We start from the raw sequence: 16,748 nt of genomic DNA, 5'->3' as shown, positions 1-16,748 counted from the left end.
TTAGCTGTCCATTTAAAAAAATTAAAATGAAACATACCAGCTTATCTATATACTTACTTTATTGTATAATTCGATTATATACATGCTATATTTAATGCTTGATTTGGATTGTTTTATTGTGCATTTTAAATTAAGGATGTTTATATTTTAATGCTTGTGCAATTAATCTTATTTATAAACCACTTATGAGCCTATTCTGGCATTGAGCTGCATGTGAATATAATTTATTCCTCTGAAGCCTTTGGGCTGAGATGCACTCCCTGTTTTCTTTTTGTTAAAATGTGTAGTACAGTTTGGTTGTGTGAATTAATTTATAAAGGCCCTATTTATGGGTAGGCAGGGCTGTGAAGGTTTAACAAATGTACCTGTATGTGTGTTAAAGTAATTAAACAACCGCCATCTTGCCATCCCATTTGTCTGTTTCTCCAGCTACTGACCAAAGATGTGAAGCAGAGGCTGGGTTGTCAGGAGGATGGTGCAGCCGAAGTAAAGAGGCACCCATTTTTCAAGAGCATGAATTTCAAACGCTTAGAAGCAGGAATGTTGGACCCTCCTTTTGTCCCTGACGTAAGTGATGCTTGAAAGAGAATCTCAGTACTTGAAGTGGATCTTGAAAGCAACCCATGGCATACACCACTTGAGACTGTTCTCTCACACAAATGGCAGCTGCTTGCTTTCTGTTCCCTGTTACATTCTGTTTTACTTGCGAGCTAGCATGGTTAAGTGGCCATATGTTGACCTTGGATGCCAGGGTCCGATAATTCTTCGTTCAGTCACATACTTTTATTTCAGGGTACTATTTTTGATAGGGCAAAGTCACTGGAGGGCATAAATGGATTTAACAGTAATTTCCAAGAACTCTTAGGACCTGTAATCCTGTGAGGGTAACTAACGATCTCTTAGCAAATACTTCTCGGAACATTAATTTCAAATACAGTTCCCAGGATTTTTTTGAGGAAGCCATGACAATTGCATTGGTGTATAGAGGTGAAATAAGCTTGTAGTGTAGATTACTTTTCCTTGCAACTTTGCCATGGTGAAATTGGGCTAGTATGTGGTTTTTTTGTATGTGGTTCTTCTGCTTGAGGGGATGAACAAGATGGTGGTTCCCTGCCCTCCCCCCCTCCAATTCCACAGACAGAAGCATACCATACTGACAGCTGACTCTTACTCCCAACAGTGGTGGGAGAAGAACATCCTCCAGACTATCTTAGAAAGGATAGGACAGGCTGTGTGGCATTCACATCTGTACCTTCCAACACCTTGGCAGGACTACCTGGGAGTATGGTGGCCAGTCAATCTCTGTACAAAACGGACTGGAGCTGGGGAACCACCTATAGCTGAAAGTGGGCTCTCCTCAATAATGAGGCCTCCTGAGTCTCCAGTGACCATGTTCAATCCAAAAGAACCCCCAAGCTTCCACAGAAAGTATACTAAGAAGAATAATTCATCAAAACAAGCCAAGCTTTTTTACCATTTTCCTCGCGAAATAGATTTGAAGCGTCACCTTCAAAGCGCTTGGCAATGAAACTGCACATTTTTCGATACATTCGTGTCTGGTAATTGGCATCCATTTAACTTCTTTTTCAACCAGCTCTCTAGAGTTTGGCTTCTAAGCCAAGATTGAAAAAGTTACTTTGGATGTCTCCCACTGGGGTTTCCCAGTTATAACTATGCGTAGAGTGGCTGCAGTTCACGAGAGACAAAATCCATGCCTGCTTGGACAAGCAGAGCAAACTTTGTGGTTCTGCGAGCCCTGGCCTAAATGCCAAGTCAACTGAAATTTTCATTCAGTTAGTTCTCCCCTTTTAAGTTGTTTCTGTTTAAATGACGGGGGGCTGTTTATCACTTTAAAACATTGATACTCCACTTAATTATTTTTTTAAACTATGTATATTTTTTCCTTTTTAAATATTGGCGCTGCAATTTTCTATAATGGAAACGCTTCAGTGTATAACTGTTTTAATGGGGAGGTGAGGGCAGTAGGTTATGAGTGGATCACTTGCTTTGGGTACTGAAGTTCCCATGCTCAATCCCCAGCACCCCCAGGGGAGACACTCCTTGTCTGACACCATGGAGAGCAACTACCAGTCAACGCTGAAAAATCTTGGGGCCCATGGGTCAATGGTTTGAATCTGTATAAGGCAGCACCTGACGTTCCTTCCTAGGTACTGATTGTAACCATGCCTATGAGGCACAGCCTGACAATGTTTGTATTACAACGCAGTGCTGCTGTTAAGCATTCTCATTCAGCGCTTCACCCACACATTCTGGACTCTCTCACTTTTCTTTTCTTTTCTGCTGCGGCAGCCCAGAGCAGTATACTGCAAAGACGTGTTGGACATAGAACAGTTTTCAACTGTCAAGGGAGTGAACCTGGACCAAACAGATGACGATTTCTATTCCAAGTTCTCCACAGGCTCTGTTTCTATTCCATGGCAAAACGAGGTAAATAAATACTTCTTTTTCCCTGTCAGGTGATTCTAATGCTTCCCGCCCTCAGCCTTTAAAAATTCCATAAATACCCATATATTCATGGGAAAATTTGACACATTGCTACTACTTTCAGAGGGGAACAATTGTTTTGATAATGTTGGTAATGTTTATGTTCGTGCCTATTTTCTTTTTCTTAAAAATTAATGAGTACCAAATGAGACCTTTGAAGTTCTCTAATGGACCGCAGAGTACTCTTCTTTATTAGATTTTGAAATATGTTTCAGTGCACAGAGATAAAAGCCTACAATGTCCGAAAGATTTGTATAGATCTTGGGGGTAGATTTGAAGGGGGTACCCTTCAGTTGGACCCTATTAGAAGAATGAGGCAAGATTAACCTTCTTTTGCTTCCTTGTTTTATTTTTAACTTGTCCTGAGGTCTCAGGCATGGCCATATCAGGGAGTGAACCCCAGCAAGCTTGCAATAAAGCACCAAGGCAGCCTTTCGTTTCTTTAAGTTGACATGGGTTGCTTTTGTCTGCAGGGTTTTTATTTATTTCCAAATTTGTTCTATTTAAGGGCTTATAAACCACTTCCAAACAAGTGCTGCCCTGGGCTGTTTTGGTAGAAATGGTGGGGTATAGATTTAATACATAAATAAATGTTTCCTAAATAGCATACAGCAGGGGGGAAACCCAGCAACATGCCGAACTTTTCCATGTATAAGACTAGGTTATTTCCCTTTAAAATCCTGCTAAAAAGTGGGGGTTGTCTTATACATGGGTAGTTGGTTGCTGCCGCAGCTGTCAGCAACTATTGTATGTGTTATTGGTTGCTGCATCAATGGGTGGTGTTGATTGGCCAACACTGCGTCAATTGGGTGGGCGATTGGCAGCTTCTGCTGGCAAGGGGACAGACGGGAGGCAGATTTTGCTCAACGACTCTGGGCAATCCTTCCCCCCCCCCCCAAAAAAAGCTCAGCAACTTTTTGCCATCTCCCCCCATTTTCTGAAGTTTCAGCCCCCCAAAATAGGGGGCGTCTTATACATGGGGGCGTCTTATAGACGGAAAAATACGGTATGTGGTAAAAATGAGCAGCATTGGAGCTGAGCTGCAACACTGGCTTCGTAGCTGCAGTGTCACTGCCACTGACCAGTAGGAAAGAGGCAGTGGGGGTGTCAGGGTTTTGTCGGCACAGCAGCTGAAGTTTCGGATTGACTCTGCTGCTTCCCTGTATCCCCATCCCTTACCCCTCTCTCTCCCAGTAAGCAGCAGTGAGCTGGGGAAGCTGGTGCTTCCACCCCGAGAGGCAAGCCATGAATGAAAACAAGATATACCAAGTTGTCTTACAAACAGATCTTAAATAAAGAATGGGGAAAATTTATAATTTATCTTAAAAACCATTCTAAATAGTTAAAATTATTAGTAGGATTGGAATAACACTTGTAGTTTAATGGTGAATTTTGGATATAATGGAGATGTAAAAGATTTGGATTATTATAAAAGATGCAGGAGGAAATGGCTAACAATAGGACCCACAAAGGGAAGGAGGGAAGTCCAGGAGATTCTATGGAATCTTGTCTTTATGTTGTATTTTGGATATGTGATTGTAACACTGCAAATTGAAAAACCAAATAAATAAAATTTAAAAAATAAAAACAGATCTTAAAATCATCAAAACACAAAATTCTTTGCAGTATTTAATATGAAATGGCCAAGTCACTCTTCAAGAAAACCTTCCTTTAAGAAAGGTAAATTTCTAATAGCCTCCTGAAAGCAGAAATGCTGGGTGCTTGTGTAAATTCAGTCAGAAGCTGATTCCACAGAACTGGAGCCATAACCCTTAAGGCCTGGCTTCCAGTTGATTTCAGACATACTTCTTGGGCATGCAGAACAGCGGCCCGTCAGAGGAATGCAATTGCTCATCAGGGCCAAATGGGATAAGGCATTCCCACAGTTAACACGGCCCCACATAGTTTAAAGGTTTAAATGCTAAAAGCAACATATTGAGCTGAGCACGGTGGCATATTGTCATCCGCCACAGTTCTCTTAGCAGAGGTGTCCTATTGTGTTGGGAGAATGTCCCAAATCCACAGCCTGGCTGCTGCGTTCTGCATGAACTGCGGCTTCCAAACTATGCCCCAGGGAAGCCCCACATGGAGTGTGTAGCAGGAATACAATCTTGAGTACCACCATGGCCAAGCTATCCCAGCCCTGGAACGGATGCAGCTGTCTTATCAGCTGGAGTTCATAAGAGACACTTCTAGTTGTTTCCTAACCTGTTTCCTCCTTCCTGTTACTGACTGGTAATGCATTCTAACAATGGTGCTTTTGAAAGGTGAGCCCCTTCACAGCCTTGGGAAACCTCTCAGCTCAGTTTCTACAACAAGAAAATTTGAATCTCATTCACAGTATGGAGCTGAAAGATTTAAACTTCCCTCACTCCTCCAGCACTGTAATGGAGGAATTGCCCCATTGTAGCACTGCAGTGAGAGGAAAAAATTGAACTTCCTGTTTGAACCTCAGTGCTAAGATGAAGAAATTTGTGTTCTCTCTCTCTCTCTCTCTCTTTCTCTTTCTCTCTCTCTGTGTATGTGTCACACACACACACACAGAGGTGGGAGTTGGGCTGTATGTGGAGGTTTGTGTACTAGGTTAGTATATATGGAGGGCATGTGAATGACATGCGGCTCTCAGAGATTTCATCAGCCTTCAATGTGGCCCCCAAGCTTCAAAGAGTTAGCCATCCCTAATGTAACCAGTCTTTGGATCATAAATTGACAGCATGGAGTACAATTTAGAGATCTCCAGAATGGTTATTTACTAAACTACTATGACCGTACGGTTGTGTTTAGTTTACGCTGTTATGCATATAATATTCTCCATCCTTGTGAGGTTCATTTTATTATAGGAAATAGGTTTAATTGGTTCAGTAGTAATTTGTTGCAAAGGCTTCAAGATTCCACTTTGAGTTCTGTTACATTTCCCTTCTTCCCTGTTGCGCTAGTTTGAGGTTTAACAATGAACCTCCAATAAAACACATTTCCCACTGCACGGCAGCATGGAGGCAAATTCGTTTCACATTGTACTAAATTGTTAATACATTGTGGGAACCCATAAATGGCAAGATAGTCGACAGAACTGCTGCCCTTCTCTAGACACTATCGGAGTCCCAAGGTTGGCCTCACAGCCATTCAGCCACTTTTCCTTTCATCATCTATCTGTGGAGTTTGCTATCCTGTGCACCACGACATTCACATAAGTCTGTGCACAGCATCAAACTGTGCAATCAGTTTGATACAGAACGAGTGCAGAGTTGAAGCTACAAGGTTATCCATTGAACTGCAGAGATCTTCACAGACAGCAGACTGCCACTTATCCACCACCAGAATGAGAGAGAATGAAAAGGTCAGCTAGTTGAGCTGCCTGCTAGGCCACAAACTAGGTTTAACTTCAAAGATGGCAGTCAGTTGGGCTATGAGTAGAAAACCGACAGGTTTTCTCAAATGATTATTTACTGTGGATAACTCCCCCCCACCCACACTACCCAGCTTCAGTTCTACCAGCCCCTGATGGAAAGCATATGCTTGAAAGCGGAGGTGGAGAACCTGTGGTCCTCCAGGTCAGCACCAGTCAGCATGTCCCAGACGTCAGGGAAAATGAGAGTTGTTGACTAGCAATATATGAAAAGCAGTAGCTTCCCTGTTTCTGTCTTTAAAGAATGGTGGTCTGCAAATCTGGGACTGAAAACCTGTGCGGTTCAGAATACCACATGGGCCGCCTTTTCCCATACGAACCTGCCCAGACTCAGAGATTAAATTGAGGCCCCTCTGTGTGTGTGCCTCCAAGAGGGTGGCATTACAGAATCCTCTTCCCTGGGACAGTGACAGATTTAGGATGGTGCAGGTGGTTGTTTATCTTGTTGACATCTGACGGGAGGGTGTTCCACAGGGTGGGCATGACTACTGAGAAGGCCCTTTGCCTGGTTTCCTGTAACCTCACTTCTCACAATAGGAAACCACCAGAAGGCCCTCTGAGCAGGATCCAGCCTAAATGATGGAGGTGGATACAGGAACATTTTGAGAATATTTGCATTCCTTGGGCGGGAGAGTAGGGACTGCAATTTTCTTTGGCTGCCTAAGCATTTTCAAACAAGAGTTTTCCGAGCCAAAAAAGAAAATGCAGGTGCAATAATGTATTCCCCTCTTCTTTTCATTTTGCTAGATGATCGAAACGGAATGTTTTAAAGAGCTAAATGTGTTTGGACCAAATGGTACTATCTCACCAGACCTTAACAAAAGCTACCCGCCGGAACCGCCGAAGAAAGGATTGCTGCACAGAATATTTAAGCGTCAGGTGAGAGCCTTGAGTCTTTGTGTGAGTAAGAGCCATTCTAAATGGAAATGGATTTTCACATTGCATATGAATATTCATTAGTCTGGATCGAGGCTTTCTTTCTGACATACAGTTGAGCAGAAAGTGCTTTAAAGGAAAAAGAAAAAAACATTTGCGCCTGCTGTAACATTAGAGAATTTTAAATTTCCCATCGCTGTTGAAACAAACATAATGTGTTTTTCAAATAAAAACTACTGCACTCTGCAACACGTAGCAAACAAGAGCAGAGAAGAATTCACTTAATGAGAACTGTAGCTTGCTCTTTTTCAAGGTCATGTATATGAGATCCTCATTTTAAGCAGACCCGTCCTTTGTTTCAGGAAATACACAACTTTGCAGTGGGATTGCAGCAAAGATCAGCTTATATTCAACATAAATATGTAGTGACTTCCATTTGCACAACAGGACTCCCCCCCATGTGCCTCCTAAAACTATTATGGGGGTTCTCCCAGCCCCCCAGGAACAACAGGGAGGAGAAGTTCCCACTGCGCAAACGGAAGTTGTTCCGCCTGCACATTCATTTAGTTGAATACCGCCCATTATTCATTACTGTTCAGGGAGAGCCATTCATACTGAGAGTGAGATGAAACTGAGTGGCCATGGCTTATAGCTGTGTCCCGCATTGGGATTGTTCAGGTATTTAGCAGAGAGGAAGGGCATGGAACAACACGTGGAAGAAGCGGGGGAAAGGAGCCAGAAACATTCAAGGTAGAAGATGCTGAGACAGCTTTTGTTATATGGCAATCCAAGGAATTGTGCAGTTTGTTTAGATTTGCATCTCAAAGGGGGAGGAATCCAGCAGAGCAGAATGCACTGTAATAAAATTCACTGATATTCTTCACTTCCCCCTGTCTTAATCCAGTGGATTTTCTGACATAGTCCAAGCACAGCTGAATCAGGTAGTCCTTATAATCCTTACAAAAAGTGCTCAAGCTTGGACGTTGGCTTACCTGGATGGGGAACCTGTGGTCTTCCAGATGTTAGCGGACTACTGCTTCCAACATTCTTGACTGTTGGCCATGTTGGCTGGAGCTGGTGGAAAATGGAAAATCTCTGGAAGCCACAGGTTCTTCATCCATGTTGTAGCAGAAGCCCAATAATGAGTAGACACCAAGAACACCTCTCTTCATGCCCTGGCTGTCTGAATGTCACACATACCTGGAGTCATTATTTGCTTAAAACTGGGGCTCAACATTTTATGAACCTAAGAGGCACTTGTGGGAGACATGTAAACTTGACAAGTAGTTTAAAAGGCTACAATTTCCCCCTTTTGTACCACAGGTTTGTTAAGGATCCAAGATTCAGAATATTTGCAGCTCATCATTGGCAGATAACATTTCATCCTGGGAACTCTAGACCAATGTGGTGGATGCAGAACATTCTGGGAATCTTAACTTTTTTTCTCCCAATCTCTCTTTCACTCTCTTTTAACTCTTTCAGCATCAGAACAATTCCAAGACTTCTCCAAACTCAAAGGCCAGTTTAAATCACCATATCAATTCCAACCATGTAAGTTCAAACTCCACTGGAAGCAGCTAGTTCTATCTTGGCTTTTGTGAATCTGCACTTTGCATCCTTCCACTATACTGTATGGAGCTTCGAGGATGAGAGAGAGAGAGAGAAAGAGAGAGAGAGCACCCAACATTGAGCTAGAAGATCAACGAGTCTCCTACTGAGGGAGATTCACCCCCCCCCCACCGTTCCTTCCAGTGGAGCCTCCCATTTTCATGAAGAATTTTCCTCTCAGGTCTGTTTTTGGAGGTGGCACTCGAGGTCTCGTGACTCACCGTTGTCTCTGTAGGACATTGCAATAGAAATCGGAGTCCAACAACTTGCACGTATTTAAAATAGCATCATAACTAGAACTGAACTTTGTCCTTATTATTTTTAAAGAAAAGGTTTTGTAAATTTCTCTATTGTCTCAGTTTACATTTTGTACATTTGTATTTAAATGAAAGTCGGACTTGGGGATGTATATTTTCTGAGCAGCAGCTTGTAAAGCCATGTGTTTTAAGACTTACTTTTTTTTTTAAGAAAATCAAAGTGACTCAAGACTTCCAGAGACTTAAAATGAGATGGTTTTGTTTTGTTGCAAATATAGAAATTTATTCATACGTTCTTTTTTTCATATCAGTTCTGTTGATATGAATTTTTATGCCATGCTTCATTCTCTTTTTCATCTGTTTCATTTACAGCAACACTGCAGACTAGTGTCTTCCCCCTGTTTTGTTACAGGCCTTGCATTTAATGCAACCTCAAACACACAGTCAAGATCTGCCATCTCTAAGGACGCTAAAACACTATGTCTAGGGTTCAGAATGTCATGGGACCAATGCTGTTGCTATTTGCACTTTTTTGTAGTTAGAATTCCCTTTTATGTCTGTTGCTGAAAAGCCCCCCCCCCCCGCCGCCGGCTTAAAGTCCCTCCTCTCTCCTCTCTCCCCTCCCCCACAAACCCACCACCCCAAGCCTGTTTCCAGTGTTTCTGTTATTCTTGCTAGATCAAGAAGAGCAAACATACATGAGCTCAGACACAGGAAGCCACCTGCTCTCCACATGAGAAACTCAACCTTTGATGCTCATGTCAAGAAGATGCCAAGAAAATGACTTGATATCATCTCCAGGTGGAGTTTTGCACAGGCCATTGAGAAAGGGTGCTGGATTCATGTTGGATGTTGCAGTAATAAACTTGTGACTCCTGAGTTCCTATTGCACTGATCTATATAGCTCTTGCTGGTTCCCGCCCTTGTATACTGCATCCCAGGCACAAGAGCAGAATCGGTATGGTTGATGCAGTCTACCTACCAGCAAGTATTCCCAGCTCCCCTCCTCTTCCATACGCAACATTTTGTTTTGAAGTAAAGAGAGTCCCAAACCATGAAGCTTTGCTCAAAATGGGAGCTTCCTCACATGACAGTACATCTTTTCTATTCCATGTCTATTTTGCCAGGAACTTCAGAGACTTCAGAGTATAACTTCACATCCTTGGCATTAGGGCATAAAGAAGAATTGCAACATGATCCATCGTGTGGGCATGTGGATCACTGGAGACAAATATTTGCTTTTACTTCCGTCTTACAGATGACAGCTCATGCAAATTTTAAGAGCTATGAATAGCACAAACAAAGTGAGCTACAAGCAGTTTGTTTCAAAAGAGATTATTTTAGTCAAATCACCACACTTAGTCTATATATTTCTAAGCAGCAGGAGGACACAACATTTCAAATATTCCATAAAGCAATTTAAAAATTGTCTTGACCCAATGCATAGGAACCCATTTGTCTTAGGACTGCTTCATCTGTTATGTTTGAAATACATTCTTAGGAGTTGTAGCTGAGCTTAAAGATTTGCAAAATGGAAGATATAGGAAGATCTGGGAGCTGTTTGAGATTTTTACACTCCCTGCATCATTTTACCAAGATAAATTAAGATGTTGACCACATTTAGCACTGTGTGGATGAGCAGAAACTGGCCTGTACAACATATTTGAGCTTCCGCTCCCCTCCTTCTGCTTCCATGTGACTGGGAAAAGGTATTAAATTTTGCTTAGTTTCATTTCCTCTGAATCCTATTTGTTAGATATGGGAGTAGGACAGGGGAAGTGTGCGACCTCCTGCTTTTCGATCTCGCTGGAACTATTGATAGCATTGACCAGCTCCGTGGGGGGAACACGGTGTTCCAAGGATTCTGGTCTGATCTACAGGACCAAGTCTAGAGAACAGCATTGGGAGAGTGCTTTTCAGGCCCCTGAGAGTTATGCAGAGCACTATTTTATCCCCAATGCTTTTTGATATCTAGATGAAGCCTCTGGGTGCAGTCATTAGGTATTTGGGAGCAATTTGCCATCAGTATGCTTATAGGGACGCGGGTGGTGCTGTGGGTTAAACCACAGAGCCTAGGGCTTGCTGATCAGAAGGTCGGCAGTTCAAATCCCTGCAACAGGGTGAGCTCCCGTTGCTCGGTCCCAGCTCCTGCCAACCTAGCAGTTCGAAAGCACGTCAAAGTGCAAATAGATCAATAGGTACCGCTCCAGCGGGAAGGTCAACGGCGTTTCCGTGCGCTGCTCTGGTTCGCCAGAAGCGGCTTAGTCATGCTGGCCACATGACCTGGAAGCTGTACACTGGCTCCCTCAGCCAATAAAGCGAGATGAGCGCCGCAGTCCCAGAGTCGGCCACAACTGTACTCAATGGTCAGGGGCCTCTTTACCTTTACCTATGCTTATAACACTCAGCTCTGTTTCTCCATAACATCTGCATCAGAAAAGGCCATGTGGTCCCTGGGACTAGACAGAGGTGTAGGAAGGTCAGGTGGTACCCAGTGCGGAACATTTCTTGTCACCCCCCCCCCCCCATTGATTTTTATTTTATCTTTTTGCCTGCATATTTTCTTACAAAGCAATGTGGATTCTGAGCCTCTGATAACAAGTAGGCGACTATGGACAGATACTTAAATCTACAGGATGGATTGTGTTTTGGCTTGTGCTATTTTATTTATATTTAATGTTTATATATTTAATACAATTTATTTTAAAAAAACCTGCAAAGTGGTTTACCTAAACAAAAAACAAAAAAACACCACAGCAGTAAAATCATGAAAAATTAACAATCCTACTTTAAAACATACAAAAGCTAAAATATTAAGATTAAAATTACTTCAACTTCCTAAGCATCTAGTTATGCTTGCCTAAAGAAGAATGCTTTCAGCAGGTGCCCGAAAAGAGTCTAGCAAAGGCACGTGCTTTGTCGAAATTTCAGCCTTCATGACATAGGAAAACAGCCAAGTAAACAGCTATTTTCGTGGAGGAGGGTCAAGATATTAACTGATATGCATGAAATTTCATATGTAGCTATGTAATCCCTAGTGTAGTAAGAGGACCTTTGGAGTAGGCTTTTTTTAAAAAAAAAAAAAAAAGTTTTTTATCAACCGCCCTAGTAGGGCAGTAATTGTTCCTTGATAATTTCATGATGGCACCTGGGGCGGCCCACCCCCCTTTCCTACGCCCCTGGGCTTAGGTGCAGTGATGAGATAGATGAGGAGAAATAAGCTGAACTTGAATCCTGGCCTTACAGAGGCTCTTGGGATGAGTGCTTCCCATGTCTGAGAAACTGGCCAATTGCCTGCCCTGAACAGGTTACACTCCCCTCTGAAGGAGCAGGTATTCAGCTTGGGGGCCCTTCTGTATCCAGCTTATTCACTAGAGGCATGTAGCTAGATATGCCTTCTACCAGCTCCAGCTGGGGTGACAGCTTTGATCATCCCTGGCCCAGGAGAGCTCAGCCACAGTAGTTCACATTTTGGTGACTTCGAGACTGGATCACTACAACACACTCCATGTGCAGTTTGGTTTGGAAACTGCAGCAGGATTGAGACAGGCATGAGATCCTGTCAGCATATAGCATCCCTGCTCAGAGATCTGCACTGCTTGCTATTTTGTTAGTGGGCTAAAATCAAGGTGTTGCTCTTAATATATAAAGCCCTGAGCAGCTTAGGACCAGTTTACTCAAAGGATCACCTTATCCCTTATATACCAACTTCAGTCTGTGGAATTTGTACTTCTGCCCCATAATGTTTGTTCCACTCTTGTAAGAAATGGATCTTTTAATGTGGCAGATCTTGACTCTGAAACTCTCTGCCTGTTGACATTAGGCAGGCCCTTTCGCTGTATTCTTTGAGGCGCCTCCTAAAAAGTTCCTTGTTTAGGCAACCCTACCCAGGCATGTGAAGTTGATGTGTTTTAATCTGTAACTTTAGTCCATAATGTAGTTTTAACAGTTAGTTTTATTTATGTTCTGGTTTTTGAAACTTGTTTTTAACGTGGATGATTTAAAATGCATATTTCATATGCTTTGCAAACCGCTTAAACGTTTTATTTACAATTAAGCGATATACAACTTAAATTTTTAAAAAATGAACCTAGAATTGAGGTTTAAAACAAACCCTGCTTAGTTTAACATGTCAGCTTCTTATAGCCAATGTTTGAAGTTAGCTTGTTTTGAGACTGACCAGAGTTTGCTTTGAACTATGATCCCTGGTTTATGTCAGGATTCACAGCTGACCAGTAAAGACAAGAGAGTGGATGCCTTTCTGCGCACACATGTAGTGCTAAACCATGGTTTCCTGTTTCATGCAGATGCAGCTGTTGTGAAAGATACAGAGCTGCTGTGAAAATTGGCGTCTCCATGTTGAGTTCTTCCTCACACCACATGGCAGCATACATTAATGGTTCCTGTTTCTATGCTTCATATTTCCTTTTAACAGTAGCCAATGATGTGATGTTGGGGCTGGGAAAGACATCATCTGTGAAGAAGCATTTTAGTCTTTTGCCATGGCCACACCTGTGGTGAGAAACATATTGTACCCCAGATATGTTGATATGGCTTAAGTCATAAATGCTTCACAGAATTTACAGCGATTCAGTTGTTCAGCTCCTCTGGATATTTTAGACCAAATTGGTTTCTTTCCTTTTCCTATCCAACCAGCGTATTTTGAAACTAGTTTTGGCCACTGACTTTCTCCTCTACTAAGCTCTTGCATGATGAATAAAATGATGATGAATAAGGATGATGCAGTGCCCATTGCCTTTCATGTACAATGATATCATATTTGCAAGAGATCTGCTGGAAGTGGCTTGTAAAAAGTTGTTCTTACTTAGATTGACAACTCAAAATTCCTGTAGCTGGTTAGCTAATACAAAAAGGCTGTGCGTATTGGATACCAATGTTGATCCAAGAGATTGAAACACGTTGATTTGGGGGTGATGCATGAGGGAGGTAGAAAAAACACCATGTGCAACAGAGGGCATTTGCAGTGGGGCAATTGTTTCATCAATTCAAGGTGCCACTTCTCTTCCCAAAAGTACAGAGCACATCATGAGCTTTCCCTTTCCCTTTTCCATCTCTGCTTCATCTCTGCCTTTCCATGGCTTTAGCCATAGTTCCCTTGTGGATTTTCTTACCTTTCTTCCTCTTTCCAGGCCAATTTAGTTGGATGGTTTTTCCAAATAATATTAGGCAACACTGAACACAGAGTTTTGGCCTTCTCTCCCACCTTAACAAGAACAAAGATAAGTGATGAGGAGAGAACTGGGAAACTTCTAGAGCTGCCCCATATGATAGGAGTCGCAGAGCCTTTTCCCATTAAGAAATTCCAGGTGTGATTTGTTTTTTTCTTGACCTGCACTAATTTTCCATCAGCATTAACAGTTTTTGTTTTGAACAGTAATAACAAAAAATCTGGTACAGCAATAAGAATGCAACTTAGCACAGTTGCTCAGGACATATTATTGACTTTTTAAAAAGATTAAATGGAGAACCATGACTTGCCATGCGTAACAAGACTCTTGAACTGGAACATTTGTATTTTTTAATCTGAAAACTCTTCCTCTGCAAAAGTCCATGTATCTCAGATTTATTCTTTGCATCTCGTTTGTAAAATGAATCATGAGTGTGGGTGACCCTCTCACTTGATTTTTTGTTTTTTATTTCCTGACATCGATTAAATCAGTTATTTTGTAGTCATCCATTTGAATCTCTGCATAACGGTGAAAGCTGTTGGGTAACAAAACATGGAATTCTGTAGAGGCCAAGCTGTAATTTGGAGGGTTGCTATATTAACTTTTGTCTTTGTATTACCTGGAAAAGATGTATAGGACTATTTCCTTTATAGAGAACCTCAGTGAATTGAAAACTGAATAAAACCTTAGAATTGAGCTTTGCATTTTAAGATTCCTGCAGAGTTAATAGAAAGACCATTCAACAAGTGGAGGGACAGTAGCTCCATAAGTTGTTTACCTTGTTAATATCAAAAACCAATAGGCATGAAGAAAACAATAAAAAAAAATATTGGTATCTTTCCACCCATATTTGTTCTGATTGCTTAGGCAGATAATTCTGTGGCCTTCTCACCCAAAAATTCTTACACATAGGAGCACGCTGCTGTGGGAACTATCCCATCCCATGTGCAAGTGGAGACTGGACCTCACCCCGTCTTAGAAGCTTGAATAAGCTGTTAGGGAGGAAAGTACTTTATACCAGGCCAGTCTATGTATCCATCTAGTCCATTATTGTCTACTTTGACCAGCGGTGACTCTCCAGAGTCTGCCTGAGAGCTTTCTCCATTACCTTCTACCTGACCCTTTTAACTGGAGATTCTGAGGATTGAATTTAGGACCTTCTGGATGCAAAGCACATGCTAGGGGTCCCTTCTCTTGTTGGAAGCTTGTTGTTGGGTTTGTTTCCATCGCATTAGAAATACTTCTCAGCAAGTCTGTGAAGCATAGTGGCACATATTCCAAGGTGAATGGATGTCCTCAGCAAATAGGTCCATGCTGCTAGAGAAAGCAGGAGCAATCTCTTCGCATCCCTGAGTACTTGGTGTGGGGTGGCTCCCCCCAGTCTACACCTGCAAGACCACATGCAGTAGGGCAAATGCATGGAACCTGATGCCCAAGGCAGATTGCTAGGTGTAAAAAGGATGCCCAGTTGCATCACAGAAGGTCCTGAAGGCAACTGCCATATATTGAGAATCAAATGATTTTTTTAAAAAAAATCCAAATAGTCTATCCTTCCAAAAAGTGTTGATAAAAAGGATGTGTTCATTTCTATTGATGCCACACCTGCCACTCTTAAGGATTCAGCTTTTTGCCTGTATCAAGGGAGGCAATGGATTGAAATTCTCTGTTGCATTTCTGAGCAACTTAAAACACTTTCATCTATGATTTAGTTCACCATAGCAGACTTAGCTATATTGATTGACTATATTATGACTAGACGTGTCACATTTTTTAAATAAAAAAATAATCACAACTTGCTAATTACAAATGACATCATGGGTCCGGTTTTAAAAGTATATTTAGGAGTCAGTGTTTTAAAGCACTCATCATACTTCAGTGTCTGTAAAAGACAGGCACTTCTTCAATAATGTTTTTCATATGTTAAAAAATATATACATTTTATAATAAATGGAACCAAATGTTCTCAATTAGAAAAAAATAGTGGCTGTTGGTATTGTAAGATAATAATAATAATATGATTAATAATAATAATTCTAGAATCCAAAGGGTTTTTTCATTTTGTTTTAATTTTCAGGGAGTTTCTTACATTGTTAAATGAGAATAGTTTTCATTTTGAGGTTGTTATTGACAATAATGGCTTCTGTGTTTTCTGGCTGTTTGAATTCTCCGTACGCGTCTAATAATATTGCAGTGCTGCTGTATCTAGATCAAACCACTGTTTCGTTTTCCAATTTTTGTTTTGAGATTCCTTTTTTTTTTAAAGAAAAATAAATTCCTTTATTTAAGTATATGCCAAGTATTGTTCTGTTCTGCATTCACTTTACACCCTTTTGCCAGTTGCGTGCTCATAACTGAGTTAGATCTACTTCTCCATTGGGCATGTAAAATTAGTACAGTGGTACCTCTGGTTACAAACTTAATACGTTCCAGAGGTCCGTCGTTAACCTAAAACCATTCTTAACCTGAGGTACCACTTTAACTAATGGGGCCTCCCGCTGCCGCTGCGCCATCACCACCGTGCAATTTCCGTTCTCATCCTGAGGCAAAGTTCTTAACCCGAGGTACTGCTTCCAGGGTTAGCGGAGTCTGTAACCCAAAGTGTTTGTAACCCAAGGTGTTTGTAACCCGAGGTACCACTGTACTGTAATATCAACAAGGGAAACTAAACCAAAGTTGAGTCAGTTCCACTGGTGCCAATGGCAGAATCAAACACATGCTTAAATTTAGGTGTATGCACTCATTTTGGAATGAATGAGAAGTTAAAGCTAATAGAGGCCATTCAGTTCAATCTTCTTTTTTACTCTGTGCAGGGCTCCCTTTGGGTCTGCTTCAGAAGCTCTATCCGGTGCAGAATGCAATGGCTGATGGGAGCTTCTGGTTGAGACAGAGCCGTCTTAGCCATTAGGT

General features: G+C 41.7%; 1 protein-coding gene across 3 annotated transcripts in view; it reads left to right on the top strand.

The window, feature by feature from the left end:
• GRK5 (G protein-coupled receptor kinase 5) overlaps window positions 1-16,131 on the top strand; it is a 153,455-nt gene extending 137,324 nt beyond the window's left edge. For 2 of the 3 annotated variants that reach the window (XM_081863731.1, XM_081863733.1), the window contains 4 exons: window positions 430-567; window positions 2,311-2,448; window positions 6,659-6,790; window positions 8,270-16,131. In XM_081863731.1, coding sequence (XP_081719857.1) covers window positions 430-567; window positions 2,311-2,448; window positions 6,659-6,790; window positions 8,270-8,368 — 507 coding nt within the window. In that variant the 3' untranslated portion in view covers window positions 8,369-16,131. Of the gene's footprint in view, window positions 1-429; window positions 568-2,310; window positions 2,449-6,658; window positions 6,791-8,110 lie in introns of all 3 variants that reach the window. The other variant, XM_081863732.1, reaches the window with a different exon arrangement.
• The last annotated feature ends 617 nt before the right edge of the window (window positions 16,132-16,748 follow it).

This window comes from Podarcis erhardii (assembly GCF_964252035.2).
Source record: "Podarcis erhardii genome assembly, chromosome: 5".
NCBI classification, from domain to species: domain Eukaryota; kingdom Metazoa; phylum Chordata; class Lepidosauria; order Squamata; family Lacertidae; genus Podarcis; species Podarcis erhardii.
The sequence above is the reverse complement of the archived record's forward strand: the minus strand, read 5'-3'. Positions and strand labels throughout refer to the sequence as shown.